The sequence below is a fragment of the Panthera leo genome, chromosome A1 (assembly GCF_018350215.1).
Source record: "Panthera leo isolate Ple1 chromosome A1, P.leo_Ple1_pat1.1, whole genome shotgun sequence".
Classification (NCBI taxonomy): Eukaryota; Metazoa; Chordata; class Mammalia; order Carnivora; family Felidae; genus Panthera; species Panthera leo.
The window spans coordinates 46,105,410-46,124,015 of record NC_056679.1 but is presented as its reverse complement, the minus strand read 5'-3'; the positions used below and the strand labels follow the sequence as shown (position 1 = coordinate 46,124,015).

The following is an 18,606-nucleotide window of genomic DNA, read 5'->3' as shown; positions in this document are numbered from 1 at the left end:
TCTATTGCTTTTGAAAATTTGAATGCTGTTTAAAGGGGGGGAAAGTCTGCTTAAGTGTGTTGTCTTTATTCCGTGTGCACTTTAGCAATATTTCAAAAGGCTTTACTTCCAACATAAAGTTAGGTTTGAATTTTCTAATTCTCTTAGGAAAGATGTGTGGTAAAAATGATGCCAAAAGCTTGGCAACTCTTCGTACGACTGTCCTATGAGTGAATATGCCGAACATTCCAGGTATTACAAAGGCTGAATTATAAAATTAAATAATTCCCTGAGAAAAGTGACCATTGCTTTTACCAATAGAGTTCTATAATGATGGGGCAATCGGAATATTATAATTTGGGATAACATTATGAGCCACTATTAACGTATCTTAAATCACAATGATATTTAATAACTTTTAATGAGAAGCAATATCGCAAAAATAAACTATAATAATAATAATATTATTAAGCCAGGTTCTTAATTTTGAAGTCAACCCATTCGGAATTAGGAACCAGTTTCTGGTCATTACGTGGTAACCTTTGTGAATAACAATAATGTTTTTAATTTCATTTTGCTTAAGTCACGTTATAAGTTTGGAATGCCATCACTCATTGCTGAAAGAGTGCTTTCCCAGGTGTCTCTCTCATTTTTCTATGTATTCTTTTAAGAATTGTTTAGGAAGATTGAGAAAAATCTTTGCTCCATCTGTGAAACTATTTTATTGGAATTGCCTAATTACTACAGAACAGATACACATACTTTCAGACTCAGAACTGATGTTTGTTTCAGTCTTCAACTCAGTGGAGGTAGAGAAATGTGTACACAGCACAGGTCCGTGTTTCTCATAAAGCTGTTGTGATTAGCTGGTTGTTTAAATTACTAATTGACATGCAGGAGTTGAATGCTTGAGAGAAGTGTTTTAGTTTTAGTTTGGTTCTTTTTCAATTAGCTTAAATTATTTAAGGTGAATAAATCTACTGCAGTGATTTAGTTTCTTTTAATAGAATCTCATGGTACAACATAAATTAGGTCAAGAGAAGCCACTGGATCAGTATAACTACAGACTTTGCTCCTAAAGTAAGGGCTATAAGAAAAATTGAAGATTTGCTGTGATTTACAGTTGTTTTGAAATAAAGTGAGTTTCTATGAGAATACACAAAAGACTCACATTTCTTGCCATCTTAGGAATTAAGTGGTTCTTTCTGTCATTAGGATTTTTTGTAGCAAAAAAGGAAACATGAGTAATAACAACCATTGGTAGTCGTTCGTCGACATCCACCTTCTCTGTTCCTAGGTGAGCTGGGTTGCATATACTAATGCAACCTCAGAAGGGAAATCGTTTTAAAGATAGATGGCATTTATTTCTTGAGCGATAAACTACAAGATTGCCTCAAAATCAGACAATTTAAGTGGTTTTTGTGCTAAAAATAATTAAGTTAGTTGACTATGATTACAATGAGGTGCCAAGGTAGAGACTTCATCTGTTTAACGGCCCACTGTCTAGGAGATGGCAATCACTTGAGACTATGAACTATAACCGATATTTCTTTTGTAATTTCCCTATCACATGGCAGTACAACCGATATTTCTTTTGTAATTTCCCTATCACATGGCAGTACGTATTCTTCTAAATCAATTAGGATTGTTCTTTACTGTAATCCAACTTTAAAACTTCAACCAAAAACCTGTTTTTCCAAGTACTACAACTGGCCTATCACCATTCACATTTTCCTTGTAAACAAATGAGGAAAATAGCTAACTTTTAGGCTGATTATGCCGATTCAATGAAATGTTGACATAAATATTAAAACTTAATGACAAAAGGGTGAAGAATATACTGCCTCAACTAGTCCCTCTGTTCCTGTTGCTTTTCAGTGAACATGGCTGTCTGTTGTTCCCAACCCAGACCCTGACTTCTGTTTACAAAGTGATTGTGTGTGTGTGTGTGTGTGTGTGTGTGTGTGTGTGTGTATAATTACATTTCTTCCTGAGTCTTTCCTTGGAAAAAAAAAGTATATATTACTATATCAGAAAAAGTGTGTTGTCACACCTTTTCCAGTTACTTCTATTGGATAACTCCCCACAAACAAGACTTTCATGTAAGAAATGGCCACCTCTACAACACTTTTTTCTTATCTCCTCTCCCCTTCTCACCAACAACCACATGCTACCTGATTTCTAGAAAGAGAAAAAAAAAAAGCGACTTACTGAAGTATCAAAGGATTTAGGAGAGGATTTACATGGTGTTGAGAAACATAGTTGAACATTTGGGGAGATTATTCTTAGGCTAAAATGCCAATGAGGTGACTCTTTTGCAGGAAATTAAATTTATGACACCATTTCCTCTTTTCACTTATTGTACTGCCTGAACTGTCACCGATATATTGACAAGTAGCCTCTTTAAAAAACATCCTTTCAGAATGTCACACACTGTCAGTTATTCTCAGGCTAGTACGAAGCACCTGCCTGGAGTCAATGCACTGAGTAATTTGGGGTGATTGAGTCACGTGAGTAGTAAAATGAATTGCTCCTTAGACAAACATGAGGACATCTAAAGAACAGTTTATTGGAGATGGAATAATAATAAGGGTGCTTTAAAGAAAATTGGAGTCAAAGTTTACCTATTTCTGTTTATTTCTATTTAGAGTTTGTTCTATATTCAGGACATAGGAAAATAATTATTTGCTCTTCTCTTTTGTTCTTGTTGTGCTGTAAATAGAGGACTCAGGCTAATATAAATACTGTATTTTACCTGTAGTCCAGGTTGAAAGCTTTGTGCACAAAGTGGAAAGACCATTGTTTCTGTGGCAGATATATTCTAAATTCTATAAAACTGAATTCCAAATGAACAATTTGGTCAGGTTTCTAAATGAAGTCAGCTTTTACTTTCTTTTTTTTTAATATATGAAATTTATTGTCAAATTGGTTTCCATTCAGCTTTTACTTTTGACATCATCTGAGCATCTATACCCTTGACTTCCTATGCCGTCTATAAGCTACTTGAGCAAAGGGGATTCATTTTCTTTCAGTGATCCCTTGGTTTACAGTATTCTGTACTTTTCTTTTTACATTTATTGACAGAGTCAGTGTGGTCAATGCTGCACTGGGAGTTAAGGGAATTGGGATCACTCTATCATTATTTAATGGTGTGACTTTATAGAAATGATTAACCTCACTGACCTTAAGTTTCATCATCAGTAAAATAAAAGGGTCACATTAGATAGTCTTTTTCGTCTCCATGTTTTATAAGTCTAGACCCTGAGTGGCTGTTAACTATTTTTCTAAAGACAGTAATGTTAACAGATGGAGTAAAAGTGAGAATTTTATATTCAAGACCTTTTTGTGCCCGAGTTCAACGTTTTAAAAATTACCTATTTTCTTATTTTAAACCGTAGTAATTTAAAATTTTGAATTAATTGTGCTTCAGCTTGATTCTGTGAGTTAGTGATCAGAAGTTGAATGTTTCAAAAACTTCCATGGAGGGGCGCCTGAGTGGCTCGGTTGGTTAAGCATAAGACTCTTGGCTTTTTAGCTCAGGTCGTCATCTCACGGTTCATGAGATGGAGCCCTGCGTCAGGCTTTGTGCTGACGGCACGGAGCTTGCTTGCGATTGTCTCTCTCCCTCTTTCTCTGCCCCATCCAACTCTCTCTCTCAAAAAAAAAAAAAAAAAAAAAAAAACAAGGAAAGAATTGAAAAAAATTGAAACAAATTCCTCAGTGATTTAACACATGGCCAAATAACATAACATCTCCATGGTGTTCCCTCCACCGACTTCAACTACTATTCCTTTGCTCTGAGGGCTTGCGATTTTAAGCTATTCAGAATAAGAATGCTAAATTTGATGTCTATTTGGTTGATTATTATTATCAATATTATAATAAACTCTTTCCATATGTATCTCCAAATTAGTGGGGGGTTTTGTTAATCCAAACATTTAAAAAATCTAATTAAATCAATTGAAAAGCTGAAAACTGGTGTAGGGAGTGTTTCCATTAATGGCCTTAAAGATCAATTTCCCTTTTCTCTGCAGAATATAAATGTGTTTTAAAGGGCAAGAAAAGTCAGTCTAATGGACATTAGGAGACACATTCACATTCAAAATCTTCAGTCTATTCTGATTCACAATTAAGTTGCTTATTCCAGTTGCTTATCATGTCTGTTATTAATCATTCAAGGGTGAGGACAGGTATATTTCAATCACAATTTCCCTTTATTTAGAAAGTATCGAAAAAATAAATAACTGAAAATTAGTGTCAGTTTTTTAGACAGCTGGTATTTAAACAAGGATTGGAAGAAAACAGGGTGAAAAAGGGTACTGGTATTTTTAAGTTGTTATATTGAGCCAAAAGTTCTTCTAAGACTTGGAGTGATTTCAGCTGAGTTGTAATTCAAACTTATATGGAGCTTACAATGCACCTTCCATCGAGTTTTGCAAAGAGTCTATAGGAACTGTCAGGAGCAGAAAGATTACTTCACAGTAATGACTGTTGAATTGAACTATGCTTTTTGATGTTTTACTTTCTGAATTGAATTGTTGGACAAGATTAATTGCACACAGTGAGAGTTTTAAATGAATGGCTATGTAAAGCATTAAGTTTCTCTGTATGCCACTTGGGGGGGAGGGCAGCCAGGAGGTTTAAATGAATAAATGCATTTAATGTGCAAAATGCCTGGGCTAATTTTAAAACTCTTTTACTAACATCCTTTATTGAAAATAGAAACCTACTTTATTCGTCTGTCTTGGTTATATTGCTGTGGTTGAAGTAATTTAATATTCCTGCTTTCCACTAATCTTCTAGTTCAACAGAAGTAAACAATAGGTTTCATAAATTAAAAATACACTCTTCTGAACATGCTTATAAGATTAAAAAAAACAAGGCAGTAAACATTTATGACTGAAACAAACTAGATTGTTCAAATACTGCCATGATGTATCATGTATATCAATATGGCACTGATATCAGTTAGAATGCAAACAAGGTTTTAAATGATGTGCCCCTTCATTTCAGCTGGAGAATCCGCTTCACACCATCTGCCTATCAGATGGTTAGGAACCAGGACTGCGTATTAATGCCACATGTTCGATTTTCCTCCTTCTTGTAATGGTTAGATTCATATTGCTAATAGCTGTGCATGAGCACTGTCGATGAAATTTCTGTGACGGTGGAGTGATGAGATATTTATAAGCCGCCTGTCTCCCTGAATAATCAGTAGGAAGAATGCCAGACATAAATAACTTATCAATTCCAGAATATTAATAATAACTACCATTGGCTATAATCTACTGCATCTTTAAAATGGTTTCTTCTAAATTTGGGTGAAGTGACATAGACTAATAAAAAGTCTATCATATAGAAGCTTTGACTGCTTACTATCTCTTACATATAACTCATTTTATTTAACCATTAGCTTTTGGGAAATACATTTTATATGGAATGTGATGTAAAAGTAGACAACATATCAAACATTTGGAAGTCATCTTGATGTCTTTGAAACCAAAGATCAAAGATTGGACCTTTCAAGTTAATGAGCAAACAAACAGATCAGAGAAAGAATTTGACAGCAATATGTCTCTTTTATTGATATTTATAATCTATAGTTGTAATCTACTCTTTATCACTAGGAGTACTAACTTATTTGAAAGAAATAGAATGGGGATATTTTTCCTTATTTTAGAAAGGCTGGTCAGGATTGTATATGGCATTTGAAAGATTTAAAAGCTGTTTTGATAAAAGTTGAAAGCAGAAGAGAAATGCTATCTTTGCAAAGTAAAATAAGGCTCTTAAGTGGTGACAGTGCCTGCTCTCTTCCAAATGATAAACCCATGGATTGGTTTTAGGATATTGAATTTGAAGTGGGGAAGGCTTTGTATCAATAGAGCACAGAGGGGAGATTTAGTGATTTTAAGATAAATGTGATCAATGTAGACTACTAAATGAAATGTTTAGATAGAGGCATGGGTTTTAGATTTCCATTTGTCAAGTGGCTAAATTCTCACTCCACACTGTTAGGTTGCTTCTGTCGTAGTTGCATTTTTGTGAGTAACTGAACAGGGGTAAAACTAGACGTAAGGACATGATGGATATTCTGGGTTACTTGATAATATTTACTACCATTTGTGGAGGGCTTAGTATGTGCCCATGCTGTTGCATATATTATCTTGCCTTTATTCTCCACAACATCCCTATCAAGTCAGAATTGATATCTCTGTTTTAAAGATGAGAATTTTGAAGTCTTAGGAATTATATAACTTGCAGCAGTATCCCAGATAAATTTGATGCATGTTGTCCAAAGTTTGTATGGCTTTTGGAGTGCTGCTTTTTAACCATCACATATTTACCCTCTACATGATAGATAGGTTAGGTAACTAGTAATTTCCATGACAGTAACTAAAGATTTTAGCAGAGCATCAAAAAGTGAAAGTAAAAGAAATCTATAAGCCAAGATTAAAAAAAACCAAACTTTTAACAGTATGCGGTTAGAAAAGTAATACAGAATTTTCTCTGAAGGAGCAGATCAGAATGAAGCCCACAGAAATGAGTCTGTATCATAATTCGGACAACAATGTGAAAAGTCGTGTTTTAAAATTCTGTGTAAAAGCCTATTTATCTTTTAAATTGTAAATGTAGAGATAGGGAGATTTAATAGGAAAGAAAAAGAAACCTAAATCTTTTTGCATGATATAAGGCTTATGGTCTTTAACCTAGTTTTGATATACAATCCCTTTCGTGAGGGCCAACTGGAGGTCTGGCAGTGTACAAACTATGACTTACTATCCTTTCTGTGAAGGAAAGTGTCTTTTTTTTAACAAAATGTTTCTTAGTCCATTATCTTATTAGTGCCAAATGAGTTTTAAGAATACATTTAAGTGTCTCCATTGTTAATTACATTGGATTTAGAATGTTTTTTAATATTCTTAAAAAATATTTATTTACTTGTGAGAGAGAGAGCAAAGGGCCGAAAGAGAAGGGGACAGAGGATCCCAAGCAGGCTCCGTGCTGACAGCAGAGAGCCCAACATGGAGTTGAACTCACAGACAGTGAGATCATGACCTGAGCTGAGGTCGGGTGCTTAACCCACTGAGTCATCCAGGTGCCCCTGGATTTAGAATCTTTTCAAATAAAACGAAATTATTTCATATTTGACTTGTCAGTTCAGTACGTGTTTCTGTTTTGGTGTATGAGATACTTTCACTGTGCTCTGAGAGCATAAAAAAGTGAGTTTGGTGAAGTAAGATAGGTGGGTTAATCATTCCTTAGTGTAAGAGATCATTCATTTGTTCCTTCCTCATATGACGATACACACACATACTCTCTCTCTCTCTCTCTATCTATCTATCTATCTATCTATCTCTATATATTTGTTATGTTTCCCCCAATGAGAGAAAGAATTCTTACCAATTCAAGAATCCAAAGTGATTACCCAAGCTTTTCAGTAACAGTTATTGTACATGCCAAATAGATTCATGCATGTAAGTGGTTGCTGGAGTTAGTAATGTACATGACCGCTGCATCAATAACATACTGACGTACTGCATTACGTGGCTTACCTTTTCACTTCCGCCGTGGTAGGCCAAAGGCACACGAAGATTCATTTTTATAAAAGTCTGCGTCCCACTAGAGCGGTACATCTCAAACTATGATTCCTTCGTCCAGCCTGATTTTGTGTTTTAACAAGTTCCCTTGTTGATTCTGAAGCACACTCACTTTTGAAAACAACTGTAATGATCTACTCAGTTAAGAAACTTGATTATGAGATGCAGACACACTTTAGTGTAAATTGCTGTCCTTAAATAATCTAAGGGCAGTAAGCCCTCAGAATCAACCTGTTTGTTGAAAGGTGAAAACACAGATTCCTCAGCCCATCCCAGACAGTCTGTGACTGTGTCTTTGGAGAAGATAACCTCTAACTACCATGCATGATGGCTGGATTTGATGTTGACTCTCAGTTTAAGAAATACTGAATTACGTAAGTCTGAGATAAAAAATGGTTCATCTTGCTTGGGAAGGATTAAAAACAGTGGTAAATTTGTAATATAATGTACTTCAAGGTGGGCTACTGACGGAGGACATAACAAAAATTCTCACTTAAGAAAGGGTGAGTGAGGGCTGCCTGGGTGGCTCTGTTGGTTAAGGGTCCCAGGTCATGATCTCACAGCTCTTGAGTTCAGGCCCCTGATCAGGCTCTGTGCATCCAGCTCTCAGAGCCTGGAGCCCGCTTCGGATTCTGTGTCTCCCTCTCTCTCTGTCCCTCCCCTGCTCGCTGTCTGTCTGTCTCTCTCTCTCAAAATAAACATTAAAAAAAAAAAGAAGAAAAGGGTGAGGCAGGGAGGTAAATGTTAGGGGTTCCCAGTATTTACACAAGTAGGCAATTCTCGGTTACATGAAAATGTTTTCACACTTTGAATTCTCTATAAAGTATAGACCAAAAGCTAGACTTATTTTGTGAATTTATAACAATTTTTTTTTCAAAGACAACTTCATTTTGGAGCAAAATATACAATGGGACTTCTTTCTAAGAGCAAGTGGGGGGGGGCGGGATTTGAGAATTACATCAGAGATTTGAAAGGGCCATTGCAAGGCCAACAGGAAGTGCAATAAATACAGAGGGCGGATGGGCCTTTTGTGATCCTCTCCAGCCCTAGGCAGATGTAGCTTGGGAGAGTCATGCTTTATATTAAATTAATGAAATTTGCTGCTCCTAATATATTCACATTGATTGTAACATAAACATAATGCTTTAAATTACTTACATAGATATTGTCAAAAGAGTGACCATATTTCTCCTGTGGCTTTCCAAGTAGTCTAGTCTCAGAAGTGTTTTTTCATTCTGTGAGAATTTGTGGCAGGCATTGTGGTAGATGTTTGGGATACATATATTAAGGAAGTATTTCTTTCCTTTTGGTGTTATAACCTAGTTAGAGGAGCTGGCTTTAAACGTAACCTCCCCCCTCCTAAAAAAGAGCATTAAAGAAGTCAAGAGTTTCTCTGCTCAGATTGCACATTGTAATGTCCTGAGGAACAGTAAACTCAACCCCAAAATATACAGATGCAGCAGTCCCAGCCAGAATCCTCACAGGGTAGGGTTCAGCTATTTGCAAGGCTTAAAAGCTCCACGAGTGATTCTGATGCACAAAGGACGGTAGAGTCACATACACAAACCAGTGGATGGCTAGCTCTACTCTTGAGGAGTAGGGAAGGTCAGCTCTTTAAAAGAAGTATGTTTTGGAGTGCCTGGATGGCTCACGTTGGTTAAACGCCTTTCGTAGGCTCAGGTCATGATCTCAGTTTCTGAGTTGGAGCCCCACATTGGGCTCTCTGCTGTCAGCACAGAGCCCACTTCAGATCCTCTGTCCCCCTCTCTTCCTGCCCCTCCCCGACTCATGCTCTTTCTCTATCAAAAATAAAGAAATACATATATTTTTTTTTATTTGAAAGAAGTATATTTTGAGCTGATTCTTGAAATGTTGATAGCTATTTCTCAGGTAGATTGAAGAGTTAGGAACCTGAGCTCACTTCTCCTAGAGCATAATATTTACGCCATCAGATAAGGGACACGGGCTGGTTTGGGGTAGGGGCAGGGACAGGGATTAGGGAGCTTTTCTAGAAGTGGGAACAACCTGGACACAGTCTGGCTTGGAAGAAGGAATGTAGTCCATTTGAGGAAATGGGAGAAGGCTGAAGTGTCTATAGCACAAAGAGGAAGTGGGACCTGGGCGAACACACAGTGCTACATGGACAGGCAGGGGACTGAGCATGAAGGGCCCTGACAGCCATGTGAAGTGCCCCACTTGCTTCTAAGAGTAGGCATTGAATGTCATGATTGGATTTTCCTTTCTACAAGATTATGTTGACTGCTGTATGAGTAGTAAGAGGTTGGAAACGGGGAAAGGGGAAGCTGTTGAGAGGCTATTGCAGGACTCCACTGAAGAAAAGGCAGCAGCTGGCACTAGAGGGAGCCGGGAAAATGGAGAAAATTGCTTGAATTTGAAAGCTATTAAAGTGTTAGAATTGTGAGCCAGGTGAGTTAGTGGAACTAAAATCAGCAACTGCTGAAAATGTCATAGTTTTTTTTTTTTTTTTTCTGCCTTCATTAAACTAGACTAACAATTCGGTATTTAAAAGTATTATAGCCTGGGTGGTTCATTTGGTTGGACGTCCTACTCTCAATTTTGGGTCCATTCATGATCTTGGTGTCATGGAATCGAGCCCCACGTTGGGCTCCATGCTGAGCATGGAGTCTGCCTGAGATCCTCTCTCTCTCTCTCTCTCTCTCTCTCTCTCTCTCTCTCTCTCTCTCTCTCTCTCCCCCCCGTCTCCCTCTGTGGCTCTCCCTCCCTCTCAAATAAAAAAAAAATAAAAATAGTGCAATACTTCTTATAAAAAATTATTAGATAGTTCAGTTTTATCATGTATGGGTCACACACTTCTAGGAGTCCCCCTTATCTGCAGTTTCCTTTCCCCAGTTTGGTCAACCATGGCCTGGAAGCAGATGACCCTCTTTCTGAAAAATCATCAGAAGGTCAATAGGAGCCTAATGCCAGGTCACAGTGCTTGTGTCATTCACCTTACTTCATCTCATCATTTAGGCAATTTATCATCTCACATCATCATAAGAAGTGTGAGTGCGGTACAATGAGATATTTTGAGGGAGAGAGAGACTGCATTCACATAACTTTTATTACAGTATATTGTTGTAATTGTTCTATTTTATTGTTGTGAATCTCTTTCTGCCTAATTTATAAATTAAAGTTTGTCATATGTATGTATGTATAGAAAAAAAGCATGGTATACCTAAGATTCAGTACTATCTGTAGTTTCAGGCAATGGGGGGGGGGGTGTCTTGGAACATGTCTCCCATGGATAGAGGGGGAACCACCGTATACCTTTTGAAATTTGTATTAGAAATGTAAAACCATGGGGATAAACTGCCAAGTGGACAAGTAGAAGAGTACCATTCATAAGATCAGGTAAATAAAATTATAAAAAAAATATTTTTAAAAGTCAAGGGTTAAAGAGAGAAGTAAGATTCTTCTAGCTAAGGGGGCTATGGCCAGTCCACCATATCCTGCAGGAATCATGGCTAGGACTGGACTTTTTGAGGAACTAGAATACCTAGTGTTTAATAGCATGATGTGGCCTTCTTCACATAGTCTATCTCATTTAATCCTCATATTATCCCTTTGTGAATAGAATGAATTTACAGGTGAAGAAACAATATTCAAAAAGGCTTTATGGCTGGTCTAAGGCTATATCATGCATAGTTATGTTTCAAATTCAGTAGAATTTGATTCAGATCTATATAATAATAACAGTCAGATCTCAAGTTGTAGTTTTATCTTCCTTATTTGAATACAAGATATACCTGCTGCATAAAGCAAAGATAAAGACCCTGGAAGTGTTATACAGTAGAGATGAGGCCACACCGGGTAATGAAGGGAAGGGACATGTAGGATAGTCACATTTGTGACAAGGCAAAATCGAGGAAGAGAGAGTTGCTGGGAAACATGAGAATTTTAACAGGAAAGAAAATGTTCTGAAACACCTTTGAAGGAAATGAGTAACTGGGGAGTAAATTCAATCATAGGAAGATGAGAGAATCCGTTCAAGTTGGGACTTAAAAGGCAACAAATGTACAGTGTAGACCCAGATGAATTCTTTGAGTTTACATCAGTGCCTTTTTAGAGGGTGGTTATCAGTTTTTCACTCAAAGATCCATTCTGAAGGTCTTGTTGCATTGGGCTAAAAGGCCTCTTTGGTCTGATCTGAAGGAAAGGTGAGCTCTCCTAACATCTACAAAAAAAAAAAAAAGCAGAGATTTCTAGGGGGAAAAAAAAGACTTTCTTATAATTTCTGAGGCTGTAACATTTGCTGTAGAAACTAGAAGCGATGATTAGTGGGGAGGAAAAGAGGAGAGAGGTGTTCAGTCTCTAATCCACCAGCTGGAAGTGGAAATAAATCACACAGATAAATTCAAACCGAGTTGAAGCACCGTAGTCAGAAACTCTGAAGCAGCCATAGCAAAAAGAGTATGGGGAGCAGGGATATCTATATCCTCTCCTAGACTGCTAAAGTTTCAGAATTAGGGGAGATTATTCAGGTATTGCAGTGTCTGCCATTTTACAGGAGAGAGATGCCAGGATAAAGTTAACTCACTTGGTAAAACTTCACACGTTTAAGGAAAGCAAACCACTCCCTTCCTCCAAAACCTCTCTGGCTATCTATAGCCTGTACATAAAGCATGGCCTTAGCTTTCTGCTCTTCCATAATCTGGCCTCAAATTCTATTTCTAGTCTCACGTCCATTCCTATCTACCTCCTGTCTTCTGGATGAACAGAGGTGAACTGTTCTGGACAGACATGGCACAGTGGTTAAAAGTGTTAACCCTGGGGCTAGAAGGCTGGGGGATGAGAGGTCAGGGAAGTGAGCTGTGGAGCAAGGCCATTCCAGACAAAGGGAGTGGTATGTGTGAAAGCACAGAAGAAGCAGGGTATGTACGCGTATTGGTGGCATGTTCAGGTAGCTGGAGGGGGGCCTGAGGATGCGGAAATGGAGTGATTAGGTAGGTTTACATTTTTTAGTGAAAGGTTTTATGAATTGAGCTGAGCAGTTCAGACTCCCGCCTCCAGGCAGCTGTAGAGGATTTTAAGCAGAGAATAACATATTCTAATTGATCTGTTTGAGAGAGAATTCTGGATGCATTTCTACTCCTCTCCTTCTATGTATGAATTATGTCTCTGCTAATATTTGGTTTGAGAGTTTACAGTGCATCCTCCCCATTATAGCAATGTTGTTTCATTGGCTAGTCGGGAATGAATATATGTTATCAGAGTGTGGCATGAAGGAATCAGATCCTCTAATATGTTTGTATGTGTGCTCTACAAAGTACATGGACTACTACATGAAAAGATCAGAATGTGAATTACCTTGTTTTTAATTTATTCTGTTAAGGTCTGACAGCAGCAGCTGCAGCAGCGGCCGCTGCTACCAACGCAGCCATCGCCGAAGCAATGAAGGTGAAAAAAATCAAATTGGAAGCCATGAGCAACTATCATGCCAGTAATAACCAACATGGAGCAGATTCTGAAAATGGCGACATGAATTCAAGTGTTGGTAAGTTTTATGTTCACGGAAACTTTTGTGATCATGTCGCTACCAAATTCCTTTCTTTTCCAGAACAAAACTATTCGTTTTTAGCTTCAAACACAGTGTATATTTTGGAGATACGATTTTGTCCCTCTAACAACATGCGCTCTGACTAAATAATTAACGACATAATTTTTTGCTATATGATCAACTTCATGTAGGCAACTTCTAACACTTAGTTCACATCTTTTGTACCACAATTAAGTGCTAATAATCAGAATTTTAAAAGATTGATTACGGGTATGGTGACAAGAATATTTACAAACAAACCCATACTTTATCTTTTTGATTCCTAATGGATGTGTTATCAAATACGTTTGCATCAGCAGTGGAACATATAAACTTAACCCTTACATGTGCTGCCAAGAATAAGAATAATGTTGACAATTCATTCTTTCTATAAACAACTATAACCAATCTTTCTCGTCGTACATGTACAACTTTGAATTATCTTGATTTTCTTTTTCTTTCATGAGATGTGGAGAAAGAGAGGAAAAATTAATAGTCACCATTTAAACCAAAACCAACACCTTTCTCTTCGCAGAATTCATTTGAGTAGTTTGTTTTTTCAGACACAACTTCAAATGTGAGTTAACTTTTTTATTGATGATATCTTTAGCATCTATGTGTTGGTGAGATAAAGCATTGTATTCCGCCACTGCACTGTATTGTTTCTCTTTAAAATGTAGAAATCCTGCTCAAATTATAATTTAACAAGAGAAATGTGGAGACCTACAAGAGATGTGTAAGATACTATATCCAACATATTTTCATGAAGGATGCAATAATTTATGGCAGTTCAATTAAATTTTCTTTTCCATGCAGTATGCTAATAGATTATTTCTTTAGATAATCAGCAGCTCTCTACTTTCTGTCTAATGTCAGATAGTTAAGGGCATGTAAGGGATTTCAGTAATAATCATTCGTACAACAGTTCCATGGAAGCATACACTAGATGTGAATGTTCAAGTAGGGAGTAATTTCTAAATATATACACAAAACACAAAACACAAACTACCATTGCTTCAGTGATGCCAAACGGTGGCTTCTAATGTAAAAAAGGGAAAAAAAAAAAATAGAATTTTTCCATAGCACCACACAAGAGAAGTAGCAAAGGCGTGGCAATAATGCGTTTGATTTGAGAATAGGTTATAAAGAAAGTGGTGGCAATTCTTAGAAGGTTGAAAAGATGTGAAAGAGAGCCAAAGCCATGGCTTTACAGCTGGAAGGGATGAAGAAAAACATGAGGGCTTGCATTTTCAGTGCTCCTAGGGACAGGATGGAGGGCAGCGGGGTTGTTAAGGTCGTGGTTCACACACATAAATTCAGACTTTTAAACACTAAAAACAGTTTTGAAGTAAAGTGAATGAATTATAATTCTCTTTTTGGAACTCTTAAGTACATTTTTTTTTAAAATAAGCAATCTCTTGCTTTGGCCTGTAAAGTAGAACAAAATTAGACACTTTTAAAAACAAGTAATTGGCCACTATAAATTTCAGTTACCATTGCAAAACAATCTGGAATGTTTTTAAAAATTTAGAAGAGTGAGCCTTTAATGCAGGCTGTTCTTAATAGTTGGTGTTGGGAGGAGGAATATTTAAATTAGGCAATTTAATAACGTTGAAAACAAAAGATATTAAAGCATGATATCTCTGTTTGAGTTTCCTGAGCAGCAGAGGAGAAGTTGACTTTGGAAAAACCAATAGGCATAAGATAAGGAGAACATGGCTCATAATTAGGCATTGACATACATTTAATACTTGATATTATAGGCTAACATTTGCCTAGTGACCAAATTGTGGTTTATCGTAATTATTTGAGTACATGGGCTACCATAATGACTTAAAAAAGAAACAATTTGAATTTTCCTTTTTGTGTAGTTGGAAGAAATTATCACTTTTCTTTTTTCAGGGTATTTAGTTGGTAGTTTAGATTGTTTTTTAGTTTTGACCCCCACCCCATCCAACACCAATTTGAGTCAAGAGCAGAAGTTTGAATTTTCCTACAGAGTCTTAATATTTTTAGAATGTGTTAACATTGGTGTTACTGCTAGTCTTGAGGCATGTAGATCATTTCTGTTAGATATCTGTAGCTGATTTGGGGGTAAAATGTTGTCATTGTCATTTTTTATTCTATTCTCAAATACCATTGCCCTCTAAGAATTTATGATTTATTATACTTCCAGAGCCCATCCCCCTCCTTTTTCTAGACATCAAGACAGGAGAGTTTGGTGGAGGGGTAGGGGAGGAAGGGGAGGGAGAGTCCAGGGCACCATGGGGTTGAGCCTGCACAGACCAAAGTAGTGGCTGAGCAGAGCAGTTGCTTTATCTGGCCCCAGTCTTCTAAGATTCTGCCAGCAGTCCCTGTCTCCTGGTAAGTGTTCAGCAATTACCTCTTCTGTGGCTTTGGGAAGTTCTGTAAACTTTCTGAGCCTAACATTCCATATCTGGAAAATGGCATAATAATATCTACATCATGACAACTAAAGGAGATCCTATTTGTCAAGTGTTTCTCACTTCCTTTCTCGCTTCCTTCCCTGTTTTTCTACTCTCTGTTAGGTGTCTATTAAGCTGCAGGCCTATGGGTAAATTTTGGGGGGAGCTGTTGTGTGCATTTGATTGTCACTCATTTGGATTTTGTTGTGCATTTGATTGTCACTCATTCTAGTAACATCAAATGATGATAGTACAGTCCCGGCGCTCAGGGAGCATCCAGTCTATGGGAGGGATGGCTACATAAGTAGGCAGTCATAACAGGATGTACTACATCCGGGAGCTTCAGCGGGCATGAGGTGCTTAGGAAGTGATACTGAAGCAGATGAATTCCAGGAGGGATCCCAAGAATCTCAAAGGCCTATATTTCAGAATACAAACTTACTACTCTCATGAATCTATCAATTGTCTCTTTGAAGGAGTGAAACCCCTCAGAGAGGTGCTACTTACATGATGTATCGTTGCTGCTCAGCCATACCCAAACACAGTGATGTTTTTGAAATCAATTCAGGTTTCTTTTTTCTCTCATACTCCTCTGGCTCATGAGTTCTGTTAAAAGTTTTAGGCTTTCCTATGTAGGGACATTGTTCCCCCCTCCACCGCCACCCGGGTCGTAAGGAAATCCTTATTGCCTCAGAGAACAGATTTTGGTTTTGCCTGGTTTGATTCCATTTAGTGAGGTGAAGAGAGATTTTTTTTACTACACATGACTCCTTTTGGTTCTTATTATGAATTGTAAAAATTAGCCAAAAAAAAAGGTGTTTAAAGAAATCTGTGACACTGATACATAATTATGTTATGTCCCAACTTTACATGGTAACCTTGAGCTCACATCTCTCCAACAGAATGATCACTTTAGGAAGAAGTGAGGACTTCAGGATAGATCCGAGGGAGGCATCAGCATGCTGAGTAAAATATATGGCCGTGTCTCCATTCTCCCTCATCCACAATCAATTGGATTCTTTTAGTTTAATATTTACTTGCTAAGATGAGATGCTAGTCTGCATGGTGATAAACAGTCTGCTCCTGGCATCTGAAGGTGACCTGTCAGTTCATATGGACAAATCTCCTGCTTACTGAAATGTACAAAATAAATCATTAAAGCAGGCAGGTGCTCATTCCCAGATTTAAATCACCATAGATTTATGATTTGAATTAATGCTTCATTTGGCCATAGAAATAGATGCTGAGACAAATGATATGCACTGGTTGGGGTTTCCATACTGTAGCCATCCTGATATTGATTACTGAGATGTCTTTGCAATCTCTTGTTTATATCAAGTACTATCTTGTGACAGGTTGGCTGATATGAGCTACATCGCAGATAAGAAGGAAAAATGTCCTGGATTCTTTTTAGTGGCAACACTATCCACAACATACAGGCCAGATAAATTGCTATTTTTTTGCTTTAAGGACTGATCTACATAACCAGCTTAAAAAAATGCCGTTTGGAAATTGGGACTGGGATATTGGAAAGGTAGAATTTAAAACCGATGAACCCAAGGTCAATTCCATAGTATCTGTAGCTGTGTTTTTATCTGCTTATCTTTTTTTGAGCATCATGCACATTTTTGAGGATACTAAATTAATCACAATCGATTTAATCTAAATAAAGGAAACTTATTTTTACTTCTAGTTTTTAAATGCTATATAAATATTGACATAGTGAGCATCTCAGTAGTTTCTATGTTATTTAAATACTTGCTAAACCTAGTATCTTATTCCCTTAACTAATGACAACAAAGGAAATGACTCTTTAAAGATAAATACATTAAATATTATTCCCAAGTGCAAGACTTTGTGGACTATAATTTACCAAGAGGCAGGAAAAGACTGCATTTTTACCTTCTCTTAACATTTTATTTAAGGAAAACACTATGTACACAGTTTAAAGAATACTCGGAGGATTTAAGAGGGACCTTTGCCACTAGCTAATATCTGACTCATAGAACTGGTAAACAGCTATCAACAATAGTAGATTGCTTGCTTAGTAGGAAATGAGTTCATATCTATTCAAAATGTGATCTCAAAACAGATGTCCCAAGAAAATCTCATTGTTTAAACTATAGGCAGAACCCCCTAACTGCTGTTATTTCTTTAAGGAAGTGAAGTCATCTTAAGACTTCAGAATGTCTCTTTCTGAACACTGTGGAACACAAGCAAGGGGACACTGATACAGTGATCCACAAACTGAACACATTTCACATGCCAAAAATGTACAATTCGTTTTCGTTTTCTTAAACTTGCAATAGTTAACAACGATGTAGGAGGTTCAAGTAAACACAAGAACTTGAGTTTGGGATGAACAGCTGTGTTCTTCCATGATATTCCTTATTTGTTATTTCTGTCCATCAACCAGCAACAACAACAACAACAACAACAACAAAAAATGAGTGGGGAAAAAAAAAAGCCAGGCAGATAGGAGATAAAATTATCTTACCCAGCTGACCATCCCCTTATCTTTTTTTTTTAAACCATTCCTACAGAAGTAGAATAGTTTATACTGTAGTCATTTCCTTTCTTCTAACTCACGTGTGTATTTGGAAGGAAAAAATTAATTTTATGATCTCAGGAAAAAGTCTTAGAGACCTTGAGAAAGCAAATAAAAGGAAACTGAGAACACAGGCCACCAAGCAGAGCTCTGCAGTTGCACATTGGATCCTCTGCCTTGGCAATGTTAATGAACCTCAAATCCTTCCTATAATTAGATGAGGGAATTGCTTATATTTTCAAACAGATGATGCTGCTATAATGAAACGATTGACAGGGAATTTAAGAGTGTCTACAGTAGTCATTTGGTTTCTGTTATAAAAAAAAAAAAGTTTAAAAAGAAGATTGGCTTTAGACATAGGTCCTGAGAGAGGTAGTAATTTACATAGCATGCTATGACAGGTGTCTTTGTATAGTAAGGAAATAAAATGGAAGACTAGAGAAATGATGGGCAGGTACAGCAATTTTTTGGGGAGGGGTGTCCTATGCTTATTCT

General features: G+C 37.1%; 1 protein-coding gene across 2 annotated transcripts in view; it reads left to right on the top strand.

Moving 5' to 3' along the window:
• The window catches only part of DACH1 (dachshund family transcription factor 1), a 429,942-nt gene that overhangs the window by 226,540 nt on the left and 184,796 nt on the right, over positions 1 to 18,606 (top strand). For both annotated transcript variants that reach the window (XM_042927656.1, XM_042927663.1), the window contains exon 3: positions 12,934 to 13,095. In XM_042927656.1, the coding sequence (XP_042783590.1) occupies positions 12,934 to 13,095 (162 nt within the window). The remainder of the gene's footprint in view (positions 1 to 12,933; positions 13,096 to 18,606) is intronic.